The sequence below is a fragment of the Prunus mume genome, linkage group LG1, assembly GCF_029339155.1.
Source record: "Prunus mume cultivar Tortuosa linkage group LG1, ASM2933915v1, whole genome shotgun sequence".
Classification (NCBI taxonomy): domain Eukaryota; kingdom Viridiplantae; phylum Streptophyta; class Magnoliopsida; order Rosales; family Rosaceae; genus Prunus; species Prunus mume.
Window position 1 is genome coordinate 14,950,889 of NC_142698.1, and position 22,513 is coordinate 14,973,401.

At 37.6% G+C, this 22,513-nt stretch overlaps 3 protein-coding genes across 5 annotated transcripts; all 3 read left to right on the forward strand.

Moving 5' to 3' along the window:
- The first annotated feature begins 772 nt into the window (after positions 1 to 772).
- Positions 773 to 4,764, forward strand: APD2 (RING/U-box superfamily protein). The gene is made up of 10 exons (XM_008245468.2): positions 773 to 1,180; positions 1,283 to 1,389; positions 1,468 to 1,593; positions 1,714 to 1,798; positions 2,515 to 2,589; positions 2,677 to 2,759; positions 3,195 to 3,341; positions 3,447 to 3,519; positions 3,601 to 3,949; positions 4,212 to 4,764. The coding sequence occupies exons 1-10, from the start codon at positions 886 to 888 to the stop codon at positions 4,285 to 4,287; spliced, it is 1,416 nt and encodes a 471-aa protein (XP_008243690.2). The 5' UTR covers positions 773 to 885; the 3' UTR covers positions 4,288 to 4,764.
- A 2,593-nt stretch (positions 4,765 to 7,357) lies between these two features.
- RSR4 (Aldolase-type TIM barrel family protein) lies at positions 7,358 to 8,694 on the forward strand. The gene has a single exon (XM_008245459.2). It carries the CDS (start codon positions 7,571 to 7,573, stop codon positions 8,498 to 8,500), a length of 930 nt encoding a protein of 309 aa, XP_008243681.1. The 5' UTR covers positions 7,358 to 7,570; the 3' UTR covers positions 8,501 to 8,694.
- A 2,204-nt stretch (positions 8,695 to 10,898) lies between these two features.
- On the forward strand, positions 10,899 to 22,201 carry ESP4 (HEAT repeat-containing protein). 3 transcript variants are annotated; one of them, XM_008245451.2, is made up of 27 exons: positions 10,899 to 11,320; positions 11,439 to 11,598; positions 11,778 to 11,870; positions 11,952 to 12,057; positions 12,141 to 12,309; positions 13,183 to 13,357; positions 14,026 to 14,154; positions 14,297 to 14,854; positions 14,935 to 15,531; positions 15,905 to 15,973; positions 16,494 to 16,610; positions 16,713 to 16,958; positions 17,084 to 17,131; positions 17,218 to 17,355; positions 17,455 to 17,619; positions 17,735 to 17,797; positions 17,901 to 18,008; positions 18,096 to 18,179; positions 18,258 to 18,305; positions 19,005 to 19,079; positions 19,707 to 19,802; positions 19,885 to 19,965; positions 20,046 to 20,117; positions 21,018 to 21,062; positions 21,141 to 21,224; positions 21,478 to 21,581; positions 21,682 to 22,201. In XM_008245451.2, exons 1-27 carry the CDS (start codon positions 11,100 to 11,102, stop codon positions 21,812 to 21,814), a joined length of 3,984 nt encoding a protein of 1,327 aa, XP_008243673.2. In that variant the 5' UTR covers positions 10,899 to 11,099; the 3' UTR covers positions 21,815 to 22,201. The 3 variants fall into 3 exon arrangements, with proteins under 3 accessions (XP_008243673.2, XP_088900910.1, XP_016652743.2); XM_089044784.1 differs by having other exon boundaries at positions 10,917 to 11,320; positions 13,183 to 13,276; XM_016797257.2 differs by having other exon boundaries at positions 11,205 to 11,344.
- The last annotated feature ends 312 nt before the right edge of the window (positions 22,202 to 22,513 follow it).

Below are 22,513 nucleotides of genomic sequence, written 5' to 3' on the forward strand. Positions count from 1 at the left end.
ATATGATTGGCTTCTAATGAGATAAGTTCCATGTATTTTATTTGGCTCATTGTTTATGGCCTTTGTGCTTGTAATGTAATACTAGATAACCCTCCTTGTTAGGAGGGCTTTAGAAGTTCCAATTATCTGTAATTGACAATGTTATTCAGTGCCCGTTTGGCATTGTCTTATTTGGGGTGATAATTGATTTTTTAAATTTTTTGGAAAGCCTAGCTTGTTTGGTAAACTATGAGAAAATCATTTATTGTTAAAAATTGTTGTCAGAGAAAGTTATAAGGAAAAACAGCTAATGAGGTGCTTTCATTTTCTGATTATATATTAATCAATTTCGAAGAAGTGTTGGGTTTAATGATTATGCCGCAATCATTTCCTGATTATACTGGAATCAGTACCAACAACAACTTATAACAAAAAATTTACCAAATGTCAAATTGCTTTCTCTCACAACAAATCTGACAATAATTATTTTCACAGCACAACAATATCAAACTAGTCCTCAATGCAATTTTTCCTCTCTTTCGCCCAAAAAAGAGAGGATGAAATAGCCTAGTGTCCTAAACACATTTTCTTGATTTTTACTCATTGACCAAAAAAAAAGGTGGCAAGTGAAGCCCCATTGCTCCATTTGGCGCCATCTTATTGGCTGGAGCTACAGCTAACATAAGTGTTTTCAAAAACCGTCACTCTTTGGCAACTACCATTCCTACGGAGAAGAAAGACTGATTGGTGAGTGGATCGGTTACTCACCCGCCTCCCCATGGACCTTCTTCCTCAGACCCTCTCAGGTGCGTTACCCTTCCCCCTGGTTTAGGGTTAGGGTTTCTGAAATTACTTTCTCCAATATCTCCCTCTCTTTGAGTCCCGCGCTTTTCTGGTTTCTCTACAATGGAAGAACCATCTTCTTCTTCCTCCTCCTCATCTTCTTCTCACGGTGCTTTCATCAGTAGGGACACTTCAGGTGCTGCTGCGACGTCGTCTTCAAGCGCTTCGCAGGTCCGCGAAGAGGAGGACGATCACAATCAGTATCAGCAGCACACCGATTTTCGGCATCCGGAGGTAGAAACCCACGAAATCGGCACTTCTTACGGAGCAAACCTATCGCCATTCGATGAGGTGTCAACAATCATTAGGGACGACACGTGGTCCTGCATCATCGTCCTCCTCACCTTCTGGTTCTTTGGTTTGTATCTATGTCTAACTTTCAAATTAACTATGTTTTTAACATATTGTTATTTTCTGTTCGATTATTATTCGTAATTAAGCTGCTAATTGGATGTTGCAGTTTCGATGACTTTGATTTTGGGAGTGTATGGGTCTTCAAGTTTAGAGCTAGGCCCTAATAGTTCAATTCTTCTGCAACCTAACCCCATATTTGTGCAGTCTGTAAAGGTATTTTTGGCACTAGCTCTACCATTTTCCATTTTACCTATATGATTCTGTGTGGTAATCTAGGTGGGCATTTATTAGGTAGAAGAGGTGAATATATCAAGTCCTGGTCCTGTACTCTATGGTTTCTATAATACTCCTCCTCTTGATACTGAGACAACTTGGTCAGAAACGCATACTGTCTCCGTTCCAGCTGATTCTCATCAGGCAAGTTTGCTTAAAATTCTTTTTATGGAGTGTTCTTTTCGTTTTCTCATAGTTTGTAGTCTTTTTTTATCCTCTAGTTGTTGTTGATTTGGTTGATAATTTGCTCTGCTTCTTCTTCAGGAGTGGATATATTTCCTAAATGGGGGGTCTCAAATAAGTATATCATACAGCGTGTACTCCTCTGTTTTTCTTATTATCGCTCAAGGTATGTACCTACCTACATTTCGTTTCTTTTCCCATCCAAAGTTATAGCTTGCTCTTCACTTTAGAAGTGTCCATGCTAGTTACACTTCTTAAATATTATTACAGCAATGAAAATTTAATATCTTCATCCGTCCTTTTCACATAAGTTTGAGTATATTTTGAATAGTGTAGCGAGCTATTGAGGCAATTGGAATACAAATTGCTTGGCTGCTATGCAGTCATTGCCCCTCCACTCAAACTGATGCCTAGAAATGCGATTCTATAAATAGCATGCCACATAAGTGAACCAATATTGCAGAGCAATTTTCCTAGCTGAAGTCATAATTAGCCACATAAGGGACCTATTATTCTTGCTGCACCACTTCTTTTACTTTAAGCAGTAGGAATTATTTGAAACTTTTCTTCTCTGTGGTTTTTTCATGCAAATTTATAAATAAACCCAATCCTAGATATGTATTTATAAAAAAACCCAAGCACTATTTAAACATAGAAACACACCCAAAATCAACCCCAAAGTCAACTTTTTGGGTGTGTTTATAAATGGGTTTTGAGTGTGTGTAATGATGGGTTTTGGGTGTGTTTATAAAGTATTTTGGGTGTTGGGTTTTTTTATAATTTCAACCTCCATTTTGGGTGTTTTAGTGAAACTCCCTTTTTTTTTAACTGATTGAAAAATGCATTCAACTTTCATAGCATTCTGAAGCTAGCGCATTTCAGGTAAAGAAGGTCTCGCTCAATGGCTTGAAGAACCGACATATCCTAATACTACTTTATCATGGAACCTCATTCAAGGTGAGACTTGAATTCAGGAATATGATCTTCAATTTTTTTTTTTTCAAAATAAGTGCTACACTAATGTCAATTTTTGCTTCTTCACAGGAAGTGGTATGATTGAGCAGGACATATCAAAGTCTTCCAGTTACTATGTTGCTGTGGGTAACTTGAACACAGAGGACGTGGAGGTAATTGTCAAACTATGACCTTGGAATTTGTATCCATTGTACACTTTTTTCCTCTTATTTTATTATGGTGTGTGCTCATCCACTTAAAAAGCTATATTGGGAAATAGTACTTATGGGATTCATTGTTATTTGGAATAAAATAATTGATGCAATCCTTGTATTGACCATAACCCCAGCATACAGCTAAAGTGAGTGAATTACAGATTGAGTGAGAGTAAAAATGCAAAACATTGTTATTCATAAGACGTGCATATCCTGATTTAGTGATGAAAGAGTTTCACAATGACATGAGGGCTTGAGAGTATTCCTCATAAGTGTCTCTATTTTCCCCTTTTCCTAATGCTATTACCTTACATTCGAGAATATTGTGGCTGTTTGATGTTATCTTCCCACCCATTTATACTATTCACTTTGGTTTATTTTTGCATTGAACAGGTGCAATTGAACTTCACAATGAATGCTTTATTGTACAATACAAGTGCAGCTTATTACAAGTGTTCTTTCAAGGATGCATCCTGTAGTTTGAAAATTTTGTTTCCCAATGGAAATGCAGCTGTATTAACATCTCCTGGTCCAGAGCAGGTAAGGCTGTAATCTAGCGGATTATCAGAAGAATATGTCACCCTGGGAAACTTGTGTTCATTTAGTTCTTGCCCTTTACTCTAACATTTCTTTTGGTTGCCCCAGGATATACCTAATGCAAACCAGTATGTCAAACTGTCTTATGGACCGAGATGGGCCAGTTATATTGTTGGTATAGGTAGACTCATTCTCCCATTTCTTCTCATAATGGAACCTTTATGTATCAATCTTGTACAATATTTAATTTTCTAGCATTTAGGTGGGATGACGGTACTCATGTTAGTGGCCTTCAACTTCTTGAACAAGTTCCGATGTACCAATGAAGATGGAATAAGAGCACAACAGGAGGATTTCAGATCTGAGAGAGCCCCGTTGCTTTCATACAAAGATGAGGATCAATCAAGTTGGGGTTCATTGTATGACTCTGCCTCGAATGATGAGGGGGATCTTGAAGACTTTCTGGCAGCAGGTTCTCTTGAAGGGAAGTCAGTAAGAGATGGTGAAAGTAATAATACTCGTCGTCTTTGTGCAATTTGTTTTGATGCTCCTAGGGACTGCTTTTTCCTTCCCTGCGGGCACTGTGTGGCTTGTTTCGATTGCGCAACAAGGTGTTATTCTTTACTGTTTCTTTGTCATATGTAATTGTGAAGTTACTCTATTCTTCGGCCAGCAACAAGTCCAAACTAGTTGTGACAGTTGACAAGGCCAGTTGTTGATTAGGCCATACAAAGTTCTGATTTCGGAAGAGCCTCATCCAATGAGCTTTTAAAAATACTAGTAACCAGTGATTCAGGCATCATATTTGGCCTGTTCATCATTTTGTTATTTGAATCCAATTTAATGATTGATTACTTGTTTCCATTCTCCCAGGATAGCGGAGGCAGCTGCTACTTGTCCAATTTGTCGTAGAAACATAAAGAAGGTGAGGAAGATTTTTACAGTTTAAGTAATACACAGCCGCATGTAACACTGGTTTGCGCCATCACTTTACTGCCTGTCAATAGAACTGGTGAAGCTAATTTTAGCTGGTTACCGGGGTAGTTTCTGAGTGTGGATTGGCCATGCCTTGTGGTTTTTCAGTGGCTTTCCGGTATGTAATATGATTTCCGGCTATAGAAAGCCTCAATACGCCAGAATAGGATAAGTCATTCAAAAGTGTATTCTTTACCCCCACGTTGTTGGTTGGGTTCGGTTTTTTGGGTTTCTATGTCAATCTTTAATGGTAATAATGTTGTTGATGTATATTACTATATTGTTTGGTTAACCACTTTTTCTGAGTGCGTCGACAAATTTATGTATCTTATTCTGTGACTGAAATTGAACTCAATTTGTCACGAGACCTTGTTGATTTGAAGGAAAAATAACTGATTGTAAAACCTGGTTTCATGAATCCAAGGATAATTTAAAGAACTTTCTTTGTCAATTTGGTCATTGTGTTTAGTTTTATTAGCAATTATAAGGACAGTTTTGAAATTTTTCTCAAATGAGCTTCAGATCAAAACTAAAAACTTGTTCGATTTTCACTCAGGATCGTTGAAAATCATGTTTCTAGCCTTGTTTGATTTTCAAATGAGAAGTATAAATCCCAAATTTGGAGTTAAAAACAAAAACTACAAATTCTTTGAGATTCAATTTCTTAATTTTCAGAAATCTCATGAAGCTCCCTTAAATTGAAAATTTGGAATCTATCTTGTGAACTATTGTAATTAGGGGTGGGCATCTTAAACCGAAATACCAAAATCGTACCCTAACCGCACCGTACCGTACTGATTTCATACCGTTTCATTTGGTACCGATAGATATTCGATGCCGCACTGCACTAATCGAGTATGGTATGGTAGCGATATCAAGATTTTGATACCGGTCAATACCGTACCGTACCGAATAGTACTCTATTGAAATATAAATTTTTTTCATTCTCTCGCTCTCTGTCTCTCGCTTGCCTTTCAATTTCTCAAACGCTTTTTTCATTTATGTTTGGATTGTGTTTGTATTTTTGTAAGTCATAAGGCATAAGTTTAACTCTTTTGTTTGTAAGCCATAATGCATGAGTTTTAACCATTTGGATTTGATGAATATGTTGATGGATAAATATTGATTTGGTTGATTTGGATATTGAATATGTTGATTAGGATTTGGATATTGAATATTGAAAATGTTGATGGATATTGAATATGTTGAATCTTTGAATTTGTAACTTAGGCATCACTTATTTTTGTGTTGAATATTGAATTAGTTCATTTTTTAGTTGTATCATTTTGGTACCGAAATGGTACCGATACTGCATCGATATCGATTTGGCGCGGTGCAGTGCAGTTTTTGCAAACCATAATACCGCATCTATACCGATTCAAATTTTCGGTATCGGTAGCACGGCTCAATACCGCACCGTGCTCACCCCTAATTGTAATGACGAAAATTGCTTGTAAAAAAATATCAACATGGTGTTAGTTGGATTGGCTCATGTCTTTGATATGCTCCCAAATAATCCTGAGTTTAAGTTCTCATGACACCTGTGTGTGTGAATTACTCCTCTCCTTCCTACCTTTGACCCAAAAATAAGTTAAAAAAATATAACCACAGTATCAAAATTGAAGTCGTAGAAAAATTGCAGTTTAGCATAGGGGTTACAAGTATCCAAGATAAATAAATAAAGTAGGTTGCATCAATGAACAGTAAAAGACCGAAGTAGAACAAAGATTTCGTTTGTCTCAGTCTTTGCCCTGGTGAAAGAGACGGTCCAATAAAGGAAGTCGTCCTAAATGCCCCTCCCAATAAATCCAGCAGAAAAAGATAACGTTAAATAATGGAAAAAATATAGAGGGGAGGGCAAGTTGAAGACGCCTCTCCTATGGCCAATGCTAATCGCCGCCGCCTCCTCCCCCACCTTGAGTTCTTCGCATTGAGAGCAGAAAATGTGGTAAAAAGATGCTCTACAACTCTGCAGCCCATAACTGCCTCCTTAACCTTAGTCCATTACTATAATTTATAGTCATACATTTTTTTCAGGCATGATCATAAAAGTAAATATTTTACAAGGACTTGTTGAGAAGTTGGATTACTCCTCCTAATAGCTTTAGCTTTCAGCCCCTCAACTCTATCTCTTTATCTCTCTCTCTCTCTCTCTCTCTCTCTCTCTCAAAGTATCAAATTATCAAATTCTCAGATTTTCTAAATCATAATTGAAGAAAATCCTTATAAATCAATGTGTCCATTTTAATATGACCATTGTGATTTTCGTTGAAGACTTAGTTTTCTCACATTCATATTTCGTATACAAAATTACTTACCAACTGACGAGATATTTAATTATATACCAGAAGTCTTTCATTTCATATTCACGTTTTGTACACGAAATTATTATGAATCTAAGGATTTAGATGACATTATAAAGTTGTAATGCAATATTTTAGATTATTATATGTCAAACAACGAAATGAAGAAAACAAATGAAAATGAAATGACTATATACAATGAGTGAATTGAAATTCATTCCAAATATATTACGTCTAGCTATACATTGAATCTAAAGTTTTCTATTTTTCATAGCAAATGTATTTTTATTGTCAAATACAAATCCTTACATAGAAATGCCCTTTACACCTTAATGCAAAGTTTAATTTCCACCTCATATATAAAGTGGCTGAAAGAGACCCGTTAGATGCAACGGTTGTGAGGAAATCAATTTGAGGGTTTGGAGTTTGGACCGTTGAGATTGAAAGCTTATTACTTGCATTTATTTCTGTAATTAATTAATATATTTGTATATAAAATTCTGTAGAAAAATATAATTATAATTCCTAAGATCCGCACAGTCAGAGTCTTACGTTTTTATCACCAACGACTGGAAATTTCAGTTCCCACGTTGCAAAACGATTCGGCACAATTAAAATGCGTGGCCTGGAGTCTAACAAACTACCAACCAAGTGGGTATCTTCATACTACCAAGTCTCGATTCCCAGTCTCTCCACCGTCCGATCACCATACTTCACACCATCAATCAAGAATTCTGTATAACAAGAAAATCAAACGGTCCTCATTAAACACACTGCCCAACCCCACCTTCTAAGCCCACGCGTCCTGACCTCGCGTGGCACCCACCCCCTCTTTCTTAGAACCATTCAAACGCCACCTTATATAAATTCCTCCAATCCATTCCCCTCCCTAAACCCTCGCCACCCTCGCCTCTTTCTCTAGAACCTTCACTCTCTCTTTATCTCCCTCTAGAAATGGCGGGTTCCGGCGTGGTGGCTGTGTACGGAAATGGAGCAATCACCGAGAGCAAGCAATCGCCGTTCTCCGTCAAAGTGGGCCTAGCCCAAATGCTCCGCGGCGGCGTCATAATGGACGTCGTCAACGCCGAGCAGGCTCGAATTGCAGAGGAGGCAGGCGCGTGCGCGGTCATGGCCCTGGAGCGGGTGCCCGCAGATATCCGAGCCCAGGGTGGGGTGGCCCGAATGTCCGACCCGCAACTCATCAAAGAAATCAAGCAGGCCGTGACCATACCCGTCATGGCCAAGGCCCGAATCGGCCACTTCGTCGAGGCCCAAATCCTGGAAGCCATCGGCGTCGATTACGTCGACGAGAGCGAGGTCCTGACCCTCGCCGACGAAGAGCACCACATCAACAAGCACAATTTCCGGGTGCCGTTCGTCTGCGGGTGCCGGAATCTCGGCGAGGCGCTCCGCCGAGTCCGAGAAGGAGCGGCTATGATCCGGACCAAGGGTGAGGCCGGCACGGGGAACATCATCGAAGCGGTGAGGCACGTGCGGTCCGTGATGGGGGACATTAGGGTTTTGCGGAACATGGACGACGACGAGGTGTTCACTTTCGCGAAGAAGATCGCGGCGCCGTACGATCTGGTGATGCAGACGAAGCAGCTGGGGAGGCTGCCTGTGGTGCACTTCGCGGCGGGAGGGGTGGCGACGCCGGCGGATGCGGCGCTGATGATGCAGCTGGGTTGCGACGGGGTGTTCGTCGGGTCCGGCGTGTTCAAGAGCGGTGACCCGGTGAAGCGGGGGAGGGCGATTGTGCAGGCTGTGACCCATTACAGGGACCCGGATGTGCTGGCTGAGGTGAGTTGCGGGTTGGGCGAGGCCATGGTTGGGTTGAATTTGAAGGACGAGAAGGTGGAGAGGTTTGCTAATCGGTCTGAGTGATGAAGCAATCATTGTTGTTTGGGAGGAGAAGGAAGGCGGTGTTTGGGTGGGTGGGTTTTAGTTTTTTTACATGTAAAAAATTAATTGAAGATTATGTTTTTGGGTCGTCGTTTGTTTGTTTGTTGGGTTTAGTTTTGCTTAATTTAATAAGGAATGAAGTTGATGTTTCCGCTTTGTAGCAGCTCATAAAACAATCTTTGTCTAATTACTGATTATTAGCATGCTAATCTTGTAATGTTTATATCTTTGTATGTGCTTTATGCTAATCATTCAACTGGTTTTGGTTCCAAGTTGCTTCGGTTTCGACTGGTGTTTGCTTCCTTTGCTCGCCACTAACATCAGGGATTAGTCTTTAGGCCGTTTGGGCTTCATTCTTTCCAAAGTTAGGGATTTTTTTCTTTGTTTGGGTCGAGGCCTGGGTTAAGGGTCTAAGCTCTAAGATAAGGAGTGATCCAACGACTAACCAATTTATTCAAGCGACCCAAGTTTGAGTTTTAGTTCGGGTCTAGGTTGAAAGTCCAGGATACAGTGATCCAACTAATCCATAACTCTACTTCCACACTGTGCAAAGGATTCGAACTCGTGCAAGAACCAACTTAACTAAGAGCACTTTCACCAGTTAGCCCTTTGTCATGGCAGAGGAGCCCTAGCGCTACTATTCACATGAATAGTAGTTCTCTCCTCCAAAGAAAGTGTGTTTCCAGCAGTTTAGGCTTGTCATGGCAAATACTATTCATTTTATTATTTTTTTCACAACTTTGTTTACTTAAACATTTGATTTGGATAATATTTTCGGATAAGATTTTTGGGTTTCTACGTGTCAATATTATTCATATCGGATAAGATTTTTGGTTTCAAACTTTATATAAATTTCAAAATTCAAATTTCAGATAAATCAATACAACTAATAAAATAAAATACATGAATGACCACTAATTATTAAAACAAAACAAAAAAATACAATGAAATGAAAGGCAAGCAAACTAAGAAATGAAAGGCAAGATTTTATTTTATTGGATAATATTTTTGGATAAGATTTTATTTTATTAGTTGTATTAGTTGGTATTTATAGGAAAAAAAAAAAGGAATGAGGATTTGGTGTTAAAAGTGAAGAGTATTGGTTGATATTTATAGACACTGGCTTACCCAGAATTTTTTTTAGTGGAGGTGCAATATTGACTAAGTGTGAAAAATGGTTTTTCGGAATAATCATTTTCTCAAGATAATTTTTGGCGGCTTTTATTCTTTACACATCAAATAAGAAAACTTGATTTTATGAGATTTTAATATGAAGTATATATTGACTTAATAAGCCATCATTTTTAGCATAAATCGTATTTTGTACTAAAACCGATTTTTCATATTTTGATTTGGTGGGAATTTGATTTTCTAGTATTTTTATTCGAATCCAAATGGGGGGTACTTCCTTATTTTCATTGTAAACTTAAGTAAATGAAGTAATATAAAAATAAATAAAAGTAAAGAACAAAGACATTTACTTAAATGTTGAAAATGGAAATAAGGTATAGAGAAAAAAAAAAAAGAGAATAAATTTTTGGTATTTTTTTCAATTTTTTATTACAAAAATATTGGCTGCCGTTGGATTGGAGTAAAATTATGATTGGAGAGCCTAGGACATGACACATGGCACATAATCGTTGGCGGACATCAGCGTCACGGCACGTCGACGCCAAGACGGCCAGCCCGTTTCTTTGGTCCCACCATCGCGCCCAGGCCTGCCTCCACTACTGGAAATGAGTTTTTACCCCACACCACCCCCAGCCCTCCCCCAAACCCCATTGGTGGAAGTGCTCTAACAAGTGTGACCATAAACAGAAGATCATGGGATCATGAATGTCAAAATCAAAAGTTTGTACAGATCATATATAAAATTTGATTCTTGAGATCCTCTAGAACTCTCTACTCATAGCATATTGAAAAATTATCGAAATTGTTAGTTGAAAATGAATGGCTTGTTAGATAACATTTTTGTTTTTGTTTTTGGTTTTTTAAGCATTAGAAAAATAGAAGAGAGGCCAATATGGACATCCACAAAGAGTAATTCTTTCCCTCCCCTTTCGTTAGTCAAAAAGCAAAAAGGGATAGATATAGAGGAAAATTCAATGTTACGAGAATAATTCAGAGAGAAACGAGCACACTGCTTTAGCCAATTAACCTGAGGCATGATTTTTTTTTTTTTTGGGGTAAAAAGGCACGATATATTCATTGAACCAAAAAGTTACTCCAAAATTTCAGAAAAATATAAGTACGGAATCCTGGTTCAACTTGGAGAGACGCAAGGAAGACAAAATAGGGAAATCTTTATTATTTTTCTTTTAACGAAAAGGTATTAAGAATAAAAAGAAAATTTAAAAGGAAGTTGCTTAAACTGCTCATCTGGCATTAAACTGGAAACACAACGGACTCCTCGCTCGTTTAGAAGTCACGAAATACTTCCCACCCTTTTTCCTCTCCTTCCACTTTGACATTTTAAAATCTCTCTTCGCCCCTCCCAACCGAAACCTTATGTTCAAAGCACGGGTAAATTTCACGATCTTGTAGTTTCTTCTGTAAGAAAAATTAGGGTTTTCGTTCTGCAATGGTAGGCATGATGATGGTCGCGAACTCCAACGAAAGACTCGCGAGTCTCATGGACTCAGCCATCTTGGCCTCTGACATACCGTCGAAGCTCGACCGGCTACGCCAATCAAAGCAAGATTTGGTGGTCCAACAAGACCCTGCGTTGCTCTCTGGGCTCCTTCCTCGCCTCTTCGAGCTTCAGTCCGACCGGTTCAGTCCGGTTCGAAAATTTGCCACTGAGTGCGTTTTCTCCAAACCCTAGATGTACTACTCGCCAGTTCAATTCTTCTTTCTCTTTATAGTAGTTTTATAATCTATTTATTGAAGGCTTTGCCTATGGCTTTTTTCTGCAATATAGAATGCTTGGCGAAATTGGACTGATGCACGTAGAATTATTACCAGAAATTGTACCTTCGTTAATTAATGTTTTGAGTGATGGAACACCGGCAGTTGCTCGACAAGCCATCACTAGTGGGATTCATTTATTTCGTTGTGTTCTCGAAAAGGTTTCAATTCAGGTAATTATATATGTCGAACGTTATTTAATGCTTACTAATGGTGTCTTTGATTCTACTGCTCAGGTTACTTTTTTATGATCAAATATTGAATGTATAAATCCAAGTAATTTTAGTATCAATTTTTCGATTTAAAGTTGATTTATAATCATCGACATTCTGAGTCATGGGTAATGTTTCAGGGTTTACATTCTAGTGAATTGGATAGTTTGCTTGAGTCATCTTGGGCATGGGTGTTAAAGTTGAAGGAGGAAATATACTCGATAGCTTTTCGGGTAAGAAATAGTTCTTTTGTTGATGGATTACATATGAATGTGTTTTCATTGTGGTCTAATGCACTGTATCATGCTTACCAGCCAGGAAGTGGGGGGATAAGGTTGCTAGCACTGAAATTTGTTGAATCAGTCATTCTTCTTTACACTCCTGATCCTAATGGCTCCCCAGAGCCCCCTGCTCATGAAGGTAATACAATTTGACACTGTCCATTGGGCTCAGAACTCAAATGACTTGTTTTTGTTTATGAAGGGTTCTTGTCTGTTTTGCAGGTGACTTGGTGGAATTTAATATATCTTGGCTTCGTGGTGGCCATCCCCTACTCAATGTTGGAGATTTGTCAATTGAGGCTAGTAAAAGTTTGGGTTTATTGCTTGATCAACTCAGGTTCCCAACCGTGAAATCGCTTGGTAACTTAGTGATCGTTGTGCTTATTAATAGGTATATTGGCGTTCTTTATGTCATATGATTCTTTTTATTTTCTACAATTTTTTAAGTTATGAGTTACTCCATACAGCTATTCTATCCTAAATTTAAATGCTGAAAAGGGATAGATGACCAGCTCCAGTGAGGGTGTTCACCAGAACAAAGATAAAAATTTGTAGAAATTGCTCACTTTACCAACGCTGCCTCTTAATAATTGGAGGAAGTGCATGGTATAAGGGAATTTTCTATTCGTTTCCCTTCCTTAGTCACCAGAGTTTGCCAATAAATAAGTTTGGACATACCATATATGGGAATTTAGGTCTTGGGTGCTGAGTGATATATTATTGTCTCCTGATGCCATACCGGTTACATCTGTATGATGATGTTTGGATTCTTAAGAGATTGTTCTTTGGGAGCGGTAACAACTTATATGTTGTATAAGAGACTAGAAATATACAATAAGTATGTATATAATTAGTTTCTAATTTATTGATGTGAAGTTAATTGTTATGTACAAGTTTATACTCAATGGAGTAAAAGTAAAAGCCATGTTAGAGACGATTGTAGTTTTTGAGGACTGTATTTTAGGATCATATTTAGGGTGATGACAACAGTAGTAACGTGTTGCCATTTACAAGTAGAGGCCTAGGGATTTCAATATTCTGATACATTTGTACTCGTTTACTTTGTGGTGTATCATTATTTCTCTGGGGATGACGTATATTTTGTGTACAAGAATAGAAATATAAATAGCATTTATCCCGAGTCAAGTGTGTGTCAAGAGCTTCCTTATATTTTTTGTGGCATAATTATTACAGCTTGTATATGTTATTGCTAACAGTTGTTACTGTTTCTTTTTTCTTTATTCTATATGATATTTCTTGCCAGTCTTTCAGCAATTGCGAAGAAGAGGCCTGCATTCTATGGTCGCATTTTGCCTGTATTACTTGGATTTGATCCCTCAAGCGCTGTCATTAATGGGGTACATGTCTCTGGGGCGCACCATGCCTTAAAAAATGCCTTCCTCACCTGCTTAAAATGTACACACAAGGGTGCTGCACCGGTATTTTGTTTAATACCAGACTATTCTAAATACCTTATATTTGTCCTGCTTAAAATGTTCATGTTATACTTATGGTATCAATTTCTAATGAGTGAGGGAGTGAAGGTTGATGAAATAACTGCTCTAAAATGCTTGATAATATGTGGCTCTGAAAGACATTAGGTTTCGGTGTATAAAGCAGTAACTGTTTTGAAGTTTTGACAATTATTAGGTGCATCTCTTTCAGTAAGTAAGCATGTTGTTAAAATTAAAGAACCTTCTGCAAAATGTGAAAGTGTGATTGTCATGAGTAATTTTGTTATTTAGTTGGAATGCCATTGAGCCCATGTTGTCCTACTGTGGTTCATAGAAACACCCCATGGATCTGTATTTATATTAAGGATATTTCTAGTAGGAATGCAATTGTTTCGACTTGAAAGAATATAACTAGAAGTCCACTTGTAGGAATTTCTAAATTCTACTCCCAAAAGGCTTATGCCTTAATGCCTTGTCTAACTGATCGTAAATTTCTTGCATGGTTCAACATTGATAACATTGCAATCTTTTGCTGAAATAGTTATCTATGGAAAGACCAGGTGGTGGCTTTCTTTAGTTGATGTTATCTAGTTTCTACTTTGTGCATTTACTTTGTTTTACAGAATTGCTAAATGATGGATTTACTTTTGCAGTGGCGGGATCGTTTAGTTGGGGCCTTGAGAAAGTTGAAAGCTGGAGGGTTGGTAGAGCAAGCCATTCCTCAAGCTTCCAAGATTGATGGAAGTGTGGAGGACGGACTAGATGATTCTCCAATTACTAAGGTATTCCTTCACCTTTGCTTCCCATTTTATTATATTAGTTCTGTAGGTACATATAAAATAGATGCTCTTGCAAAAGTACACATTGGGCCATTGACATAATTGTATCTCGGAGCTTCTTGAGCGTGAACTTAATGTTTTGCAGGAGGAGAAACCCACAATTAAAACATCTAATGCTGTGCAAATTAGTTCTGGGAGGAAACGGTTAGGAGCACTGGATAGTAGTGACCTTGCAGAGGACGAAGATGTTTCTGGAAAGCGTGCCAAATCGACATCTAGTGTCTCTGAGGAATCAGTGAAAGAGTGCGATAGGAATATTTCTGTGTCTCAAGATGACATTTCTTCAAGTGGAACTACCACTTCTAGAGGAGATAGTGATAGTGGACCTGTGCAGCAACTCGTTGCTATGTTTGGTGCATTGGTAGCTCAAGGTGAAAAAGCAGTTGGTTCTTTAGAAATTCTTATCTCAAGTATCTCTGCTGACTTGCTAGCAGAGGTTGTGATGGCTAATATGTACAACCTTCCTCCCAATCTTGCTGGAGCTGAAGGAGATGAATCTCTGATGAACATGGGTATAGTTGGCGGTGATTCTCGAGTTAAATATCCACCATCATTTATTGCTGATGTTCTCTCACTTACAAGTACTTTCCCTCCAATAGCTGCACTCCTAGATACTCATCAGTTAGTGTCCAATGATATAGTGGTATGGTTTTCTATTCTTATCTTGGTTTTCACCCCTTTTTTCCTTATGTGTCTTGAACTGCAATGTTATGGTAATTGCAGAAACCCGAAGTGGAGGAAGAACAGGTAGCATCTGTAGTTGATAGCGCTGTTGCAAGTACTGGCATGGATTATGAAGCTGAACATTCTATGTTGCCGACTAGTTCACCATTTTCATCTGAAATGGAGAAGGGTTGTCAACCTGTGCCATCTGATGTTCATGATATGGAATATCTTGAGAGTGAAATACCTGGGCTGGATTCTTCTGCTTGTAATAGTGGATTATCAGAACCCTTCGTTGCATCCTCATCAGCTTTAATGGATGTAGAAGATGCAAGTCAAGAGCAAGTTACCAGTTCGGATCAAAGGACACAACTTAATGTACTTCCATCACTGTCAGCGGATAAGTCTGAGGAGCTTAGCCCAAGAGCTGCCGTTGCAGATGTCAATAGCTTGGTTTCTTCAACAGCAACTTCAGTTGGGTTGTCCTCTCATCTTGTCTTGCCCAAGATGTCGGCACCGGTAGTCATCCTTGCTGATGAAGAGAAGGATCAGTTGCAGAAATTGGCTTTTACGCGCATCATCGAGGCATATAAGCAAATAGCTATTGCGGGAGGTTCACAATTACGATGCTCTCTCCTTATAAATTTAGGAGTTGAGGTATTTTTCTAGCTTCTTAGATAGAATTTTTATAATTTTTGTTGGCTGTGATGGTTCAGTTCCTTGTTTCCGTTTTACTTTGTTATTGCTTCTCAGATATTTATTTAATTTTTAATTGCTAAGCCTTTTTAGTTTTTTCTTTCTTCTTTTTGGGTTAGGAGTAGGGGCTGAAATTAAGCCTTTCTTAGTTAAGTAAGGCTAACAGTATGGTGTCGTGTTTTTTAGTGAAAATTTTCTTAATAGTGTGTTTTCTTATGGAACCCAAAATTTGATTATTTTCTTAAGGCTAACTGTATGGTGTCTTATCTTTTTAGTTCTGTTTTTTAATAGTGTGTTTCTTATGGAACCCAAAATTTGAATTTTTTTTTGGTAGTTCCCTTTGGAGTTAGACCCATGGAAACTGCTGCAGAAGCATATCTTGGCAGATTATACGAATAATGAGGTATGTGATGGGTTTTGATGATTGTATGATACAGTTCCATTGTTTTTTTTATTTTTAATAAATGAATCTGTATTAGGTTAATTTGATATCTACAAGATTGCGCTCTTGGTTAATTAAAAATGATAACTCAGTTTTGGTCTTTTGAGCAAAATGGATGGGTGATCTATGAGTATTAAATGCAGTGGTTTGCAGAAGAGGATGATCTGTTTTAGTCAGGATTGAAATTTTTTCGATTGATTAAGTAATGGAGTTAATAAGTCTCTTTATTCCTTCTTTCGTTTTTCTTGTGTTTGGGTCATAAGAATTTTAGGAACTACATACCTGGTAATTTTACAAGATGTGGGTGCAAAAAGTATCATGTGCTTAGATGAGAGCCAATTCATTGCCGGCGCACATATTTATCCAAATACTTTTTAACATACATTAGTAGTTAATGATAAGGATCATAGCTCTTAATTATGTACTCTTGTGATTCTCTAGCATAAAATACTAGCTGACAGTGATTGTGGAATCTCTTCAGGGACATGAGTTGACATTGCGTGTCCTATACAGGTTATTTGGAGAGGCAGAAGAGGAACACGATTTCTTTTCTTCAACAACTGCTACTTCTGTATATGAAACGTTCCTTTTGAATGCGGTGTGCTTTTTATCTCTATATTATTAACCCTCCTCCTTTTGCAATGCAATACAAATGTTGAACTTAAGAATAATATATATATTATCTTTCATATCATTGCAGGCAGAAACACTTAGAGATTCTTTTCCAGCGTCTGACAAATCATTAAGCAGATTACTTGGCGAGGTTCCTTATTTACCAAATTCAGTTCTGAAATTATTGGAGTGCATGTGCTCACCTGGAGGCAGCGACACAACTGAGAAGGAAACACAAGGTGGGGATCGAGTGACTCAAGGTCTCAGCACTGTGTGGAGCCTGATTTTGCTGAGGCCTCCTTTCCGCGATCCCTGCTTAAAAATTGCTTTACAGGTTTCTTCTTTTTATTCTACATTACACCTCTGTTTCTGAAATTCCATACTATTTTGTCTCTGTAAAGAACTTATGTTTTTATCTTTATTTCATCTGACTTTGTTGTTCTCTTTTTCCTCTGGAAGAGTGCAGTTTATCATCTGGAGGAAGTGCGTATGAAAGCTATACGTCTGGTACTTATTCGCAACTTACTATTAGAGCTAAGAATTAGATGTTTGGTTCTAACTTTGTTTCCATTATGGGTTGCTTTGTCTAACAGGTTGCAAACAAGCTTTATCCTTTGTCATCCATTGCTCAACGAATAGAAGATTTCGCAATTGAAATGTTGCTTTCTGTAAAATGTGGTGATGCAACTGAAAGGACAGATGCTGAAGGATCAAAAACAGAATCACAGAAGGTTATAATCTTTGCATTGCTGATGTGGGGTTCCACTCAAAATATATTTTGTATTATTGACTTGAATTGGAGAGTTAATATCTAACTGCTTTTTCATCAGGATTCTGATTTGGAAAAGCATTCAAATGAACCTCCATCTGTGAGTGGTAACAGTAAAGATATCTCCTCTGATACTCATCAATCATGCAATTCTCAAAGTGTATCATCCCTTTCAATTGCTGAGGCCCAGCGGTGTTTGTCATTATATTTTGCTCTATGTACAAAGGTCGTTAACTATAAAACTGAATTTCTTCTTAGGTCCATTCAATAATTATTCTCTGTGTTCAGTAATTTTTATTTATTTGTTGAAATTAACATGATTTGTGAAATCTCATTGGCAGAAGCATTCCCTTTTTCGCCAAATATTTGCTGTTTATGGAAGTGCATCAAAGGCCGTTAAGCAGGTTTAGTTATTCTGAATTGGGCATTGATGTATAAATTAGCGTTGTGCTTGTAATTCCTGCCCCATGAGGTTTTTCTTCTTATCAGTTGTATGATGCAGTGCAGGCAGTTCATCGTCACATTCCAATACTTGTACGTACTATGGGATCGTCACCAGATCTTCTTGAAATTATTTCTGATCCTCCAAGTGGAAGCGAGAACCTCCTGATGCAGGTTTTCAGTTATCAACATTACAGTTTTGTCAACACCATCCCATAGTAAATAACATCTTTAATCTCCCCCTCTGTTTAATGGCGTCAGGTTTTGCATACACTGACAGATGGGATAGTTCCTTCTCGAGAACTGGTTTTTACTGTTAGGAAGCTATATGATTCAAAACTGAAGGTACATTTAACATTTTTCTGACAGTTGCAAAGAACTGAAACTATTTGCTAATATATGGTTGGTTATGAACGATTACAGGATGTAGAGATTCTTATTCCAATATTGCCCTTTTTACCGAAAGAAGAGGTTCCTTTCTTTTCACCTTCTCATCATAATTGCATCTACTGTGTGATGTTTGTGTGTGTGCATGCATGCATGCGTGCCTTTTGTTACTTGTTACATATCTTTGTTCTATAAAACTTGTGTGTGACTGAGCTATAGGTATGTTTGGGTACTCAATATTGATGGACTGGGGGTTGCTTAAACTAATCCATCAACAACATTACCATATGTGCTCTTCTAAAATAGTCTAGCATGTATCTTGCTTTTGTTCTTGGGTCATTGTTAAGGCTAAGAAACATATAAATTTGGTGGAAAGGATAAATGATGTACTGGAAGAGATGGACAAGGTGTCCATCTATGACAAAAGTAATGCTGAATTTACAAGAAAATTGTTACAGATTAATTCATAACTTTGAAATGCTTTGACCTTGATGCTTGAAAAGATGCCAACAATATGCTCCTTTCCTTTTGCAACTCCACTTCCCCATCACTGAAGATTATGCTATTTCTTTCCATCCACAATCCAAATAACTGCTATACTATTACATCTTGTACTTCGAATGCAATTTACTATCTTGTACTTGGTATATTCTGGGTGAACTTTTTCCTGCTCTTAATAACTTACGTTTGATTCTTTATTCTTTTGAATGCTTTATATTGATAGTTGGCACTCTTTTTGTTTTTGTTTTGGTGCTAATTATTTTATAATCTTGTATTTGTTAGGTTATGCTTATATTTCCCCAACTTGTGAATCTTCAACTGGATAAGTTCCAAGCAGCACTAGCTCGCACACTACAGGTATTTTTGTTTCCTTGTTAGTTCTTGGATTATTTCATATGGTCATTACAGAAAATATGAGAAGATAATGCCATTGCCTTTCAATTATTTGTGTCATTTTCTGATGCAAGTGTAACCTGGAAATTATTGAATCTCTTTTACAATTGCTTCCCATGCCCCACTTCTTGCTTTGCTTTCTGAGTTGCTAGAATCAGGCATTCTATGTCTGTAAATTTGCTTATTTGTCTATGCGATAAATTATTTGTAAGACCCTTCTCTCAGTTAATAATTCCTTTGGTATTGTATGTTTCTTATCATTTAATAATTCCTTTGGTATTGTATGTTTCTTATCATTTAATAATTCCTTCTTGCATAAATGTGCTGCTATCAGATATTTTACAAATTTTATTCATCATTCTTTGCTGTGTTCACAGCATTTTCTTCTTTTAATTTTTTTCATATTTTTCGGCTATGTTTCTCTACGGACATGAGAACTGCCCACCCATCTTAGATAAAATACACATGTTATGCTTTTATTTAGTCAAGCTCTAAAACTTTTTAGATGATTTCATTGGTATAGTTCACTATTAATATGCTTGTGAAGTACATCTCTTATTCGCTGCTTGATCCTAAATATTGCTTGGACAGGGATCATCCAATTCTGGTCCTCTTCTTGCTCCAGCTGAAATCTTGATTGCTATCCATGGAATTGATCCCGACAGAGATGGAATTCCACTAAAGAAGGCATGTCATCTTTTGTTTATATTGATTGGATACCTCTCTGAGTGGCAATAATGAATGACTGGATATGTTTTTTGTTGAACAGGTCACAGATGCATGCAACGCCTGCTTTGAGCAGAGGCAGATATTCACCCAACAAGTTCTTGCCAAAGTTTTGAATCAATTGGTCTGTACCATTGGAACTTTATTAACTTTTTGTTACCACTTCTTTCAAGCACAACTTAAAAGACAACTTCATACTTGCAGGTTGAGCAGATTCCCCTTCCTTTACTGTTCATGCGTACAGTATTACAAGCCATAGGTGCTTTTCCTGCACTGGTAAGATCCAAAGAACTCTTTAAACTGATTCAGGACAAGGGAAATATGTGGGATTTCTGCTCTTTTTTTAGTATGAGATGTATGCTGTAAATTGTTGAGAATTAATGAAACATAGGAAAACTCAAGGAACAACATGAAAAAATTACACTGATAGAAACTACTAGCATCGCGCTAGTAAGATTCTAGAAATCATTCTTGCAGAAACCCTAGGCGTGACACCTACAGCAAGACTGCATGACAAAACAATCCTAGAGTGAAGGATATATCGCTGAAAAGTTCTTTGAATTCATTAATCTCCCCCTCATAAAATCTAATTGGTCTGACAGTGAGGTCCTCATCATATCATAACTTGCAGAAAAAAAGTATCTTCTCAATATTTTTTAAGGAATAAAGAAAAAGTTTGAGTAATAATGCTTATTTTGCTTTCTGGGTTAACAAACTTAAACTTCTGTAGTTCTATCACACACCGTAACAACTCCCTAGTCTGTCAAAGTTAAGGAGCCAAAGTAGATCCAAACATACAACCAATTTTTCGTGGTCAACTTATATTGTTCAAATCAGGCTCAGTTTGAGTATTATGACCATGTGCAGATGTGTCTATGGCATTCATGTAAATACTAATATACCTTCGATTATATCTTTGACATTTCTGGACACTAGCTGCATTAAGGGATTTGTTAAATCTACAATGCTTGTAGGCTGAACATGCCCCATGATTGTTGAACCCGCTTGCAAATCTGCTAGATTTCCTCATTAGTTCAATTTAGTTGCCACTTGTCATTGATATCTTCAATTTCTTACCCTTAAAATTTAATGAAAAATTCAGCCTACTTTTCATGTTCAAACTTTGGCTAGCATGTTGCTGACTTGTCGAATTTGCTTTGTCAATAAATATCATAGGTGGATTTTATAATGGAGATCCTCTCTCGACTTGTGAGCAAGCAGGTAACTTTCAGTATCCTAAGTTTTTTTCTTGCCATCTATTATTTATAATATATTTATGTGATTGATGACATGTTGCAGATATGGAAATACCCAAAGTTGTGGGTGGGATTCTTGAAGTGCGCATTCTTGACAAAGCCTCAGTCATTTGGCGTCCTGCTTCAGGTGCATATTTACTCCCTGCTTTCCTATAAAAGTTGGACCATCCTTGAACTTCTACCTCTTTTTAAACTGAGAAAATAAAAAGGAATTCCAAAGTAGATTATGTTGTGTTCCGGTTTATTTCGTTTACTTGAGGTAGGAAATTCTTAATTTAGTATGTGATGTATTTGTTTATCTTAGAATGTACATTTGGACTTTGAAACAACGGTTGTTCACTTCTTTATGAGTTCTGATGATATGTATATTGTTGACTCAGCTACCTCCAGCACAGCTAGAAAATGCACTGAAGAGAACTGCAGCTCTGAAAGCACCGTTGGTTGCTCACGCTAGCCAACCGGACATCCGATCTTCACTTCCAAGGTAAATGAAAACCCTCACTTGTAAAGATCTCTAAAATGGAGGAGGAATCAGCAGCTGATATTAGAGCTGGGCTTTTTTTTTTTTTTTTTTTTCCTTCCAGGTCTATATTGGTAGTTCTAGGAATTGTTTCAGATTCTCAGGCTCAAACCAGTCAGTCTCAGGCGGGAGATGCAAGCAACTCAGATAAGGAGGCAGTCGCAGAGAAATCAAAGGAGTCATCCAGTGCTTGTTGAAATTCCAAGTCAATTCCGAATTGTTTTCTGCTTTAAGTTTGACCTCAGAGAACAGACCGGAATCCGAAAGTACACGGACTTCCGTGCTACAAATCTATTCACCCTGACGCGAACGACATCAAGGCAGTCATGGTTGTGTTATGTATCTTATCAAATAGTAAAACTGAGCAGATCTCCTTGTATCATAGAATTACCGCGTTCTTAGAATAGTGAGCAATAAGAGAGATTCAGTAGGAACCGGTTCGATTGTGTACCATATGATCGAAGTTTTGTAATTGAAACAAATTACGTTTCAGCACTCGATGTATTTTTTGTTGAATCTTTGGCAGACTAATGTTTTAATAATTATGTGAACTCTCAATACGCTTTTGATCACTTTAAACCAAAGCTGTGTTGAACCTCATTCCAATTAAAAATATCAAAATGGAGATCCTACCATGCAGCTTATGTTGCAGTGTTTATCTTAATAAAAATTAAAATGAAAGTAATTTTTTTAGTTTTTTGAGAGAAGTGAAAATAAAATTATTGAACTTCAAAGAATTAGCCCAGCTATTTCTCAACAACATATTCGAGAATCGTGGGTGGGACTCGGATCAGGAGTCTGCTCTCAACTAGAAAAATTAGTGTTTCTGCCTCTTGTCACTCCTCTCTAACATTCCAACTTCAATTTCGGTTTCAAGGAAACATTTTTTATCCTCA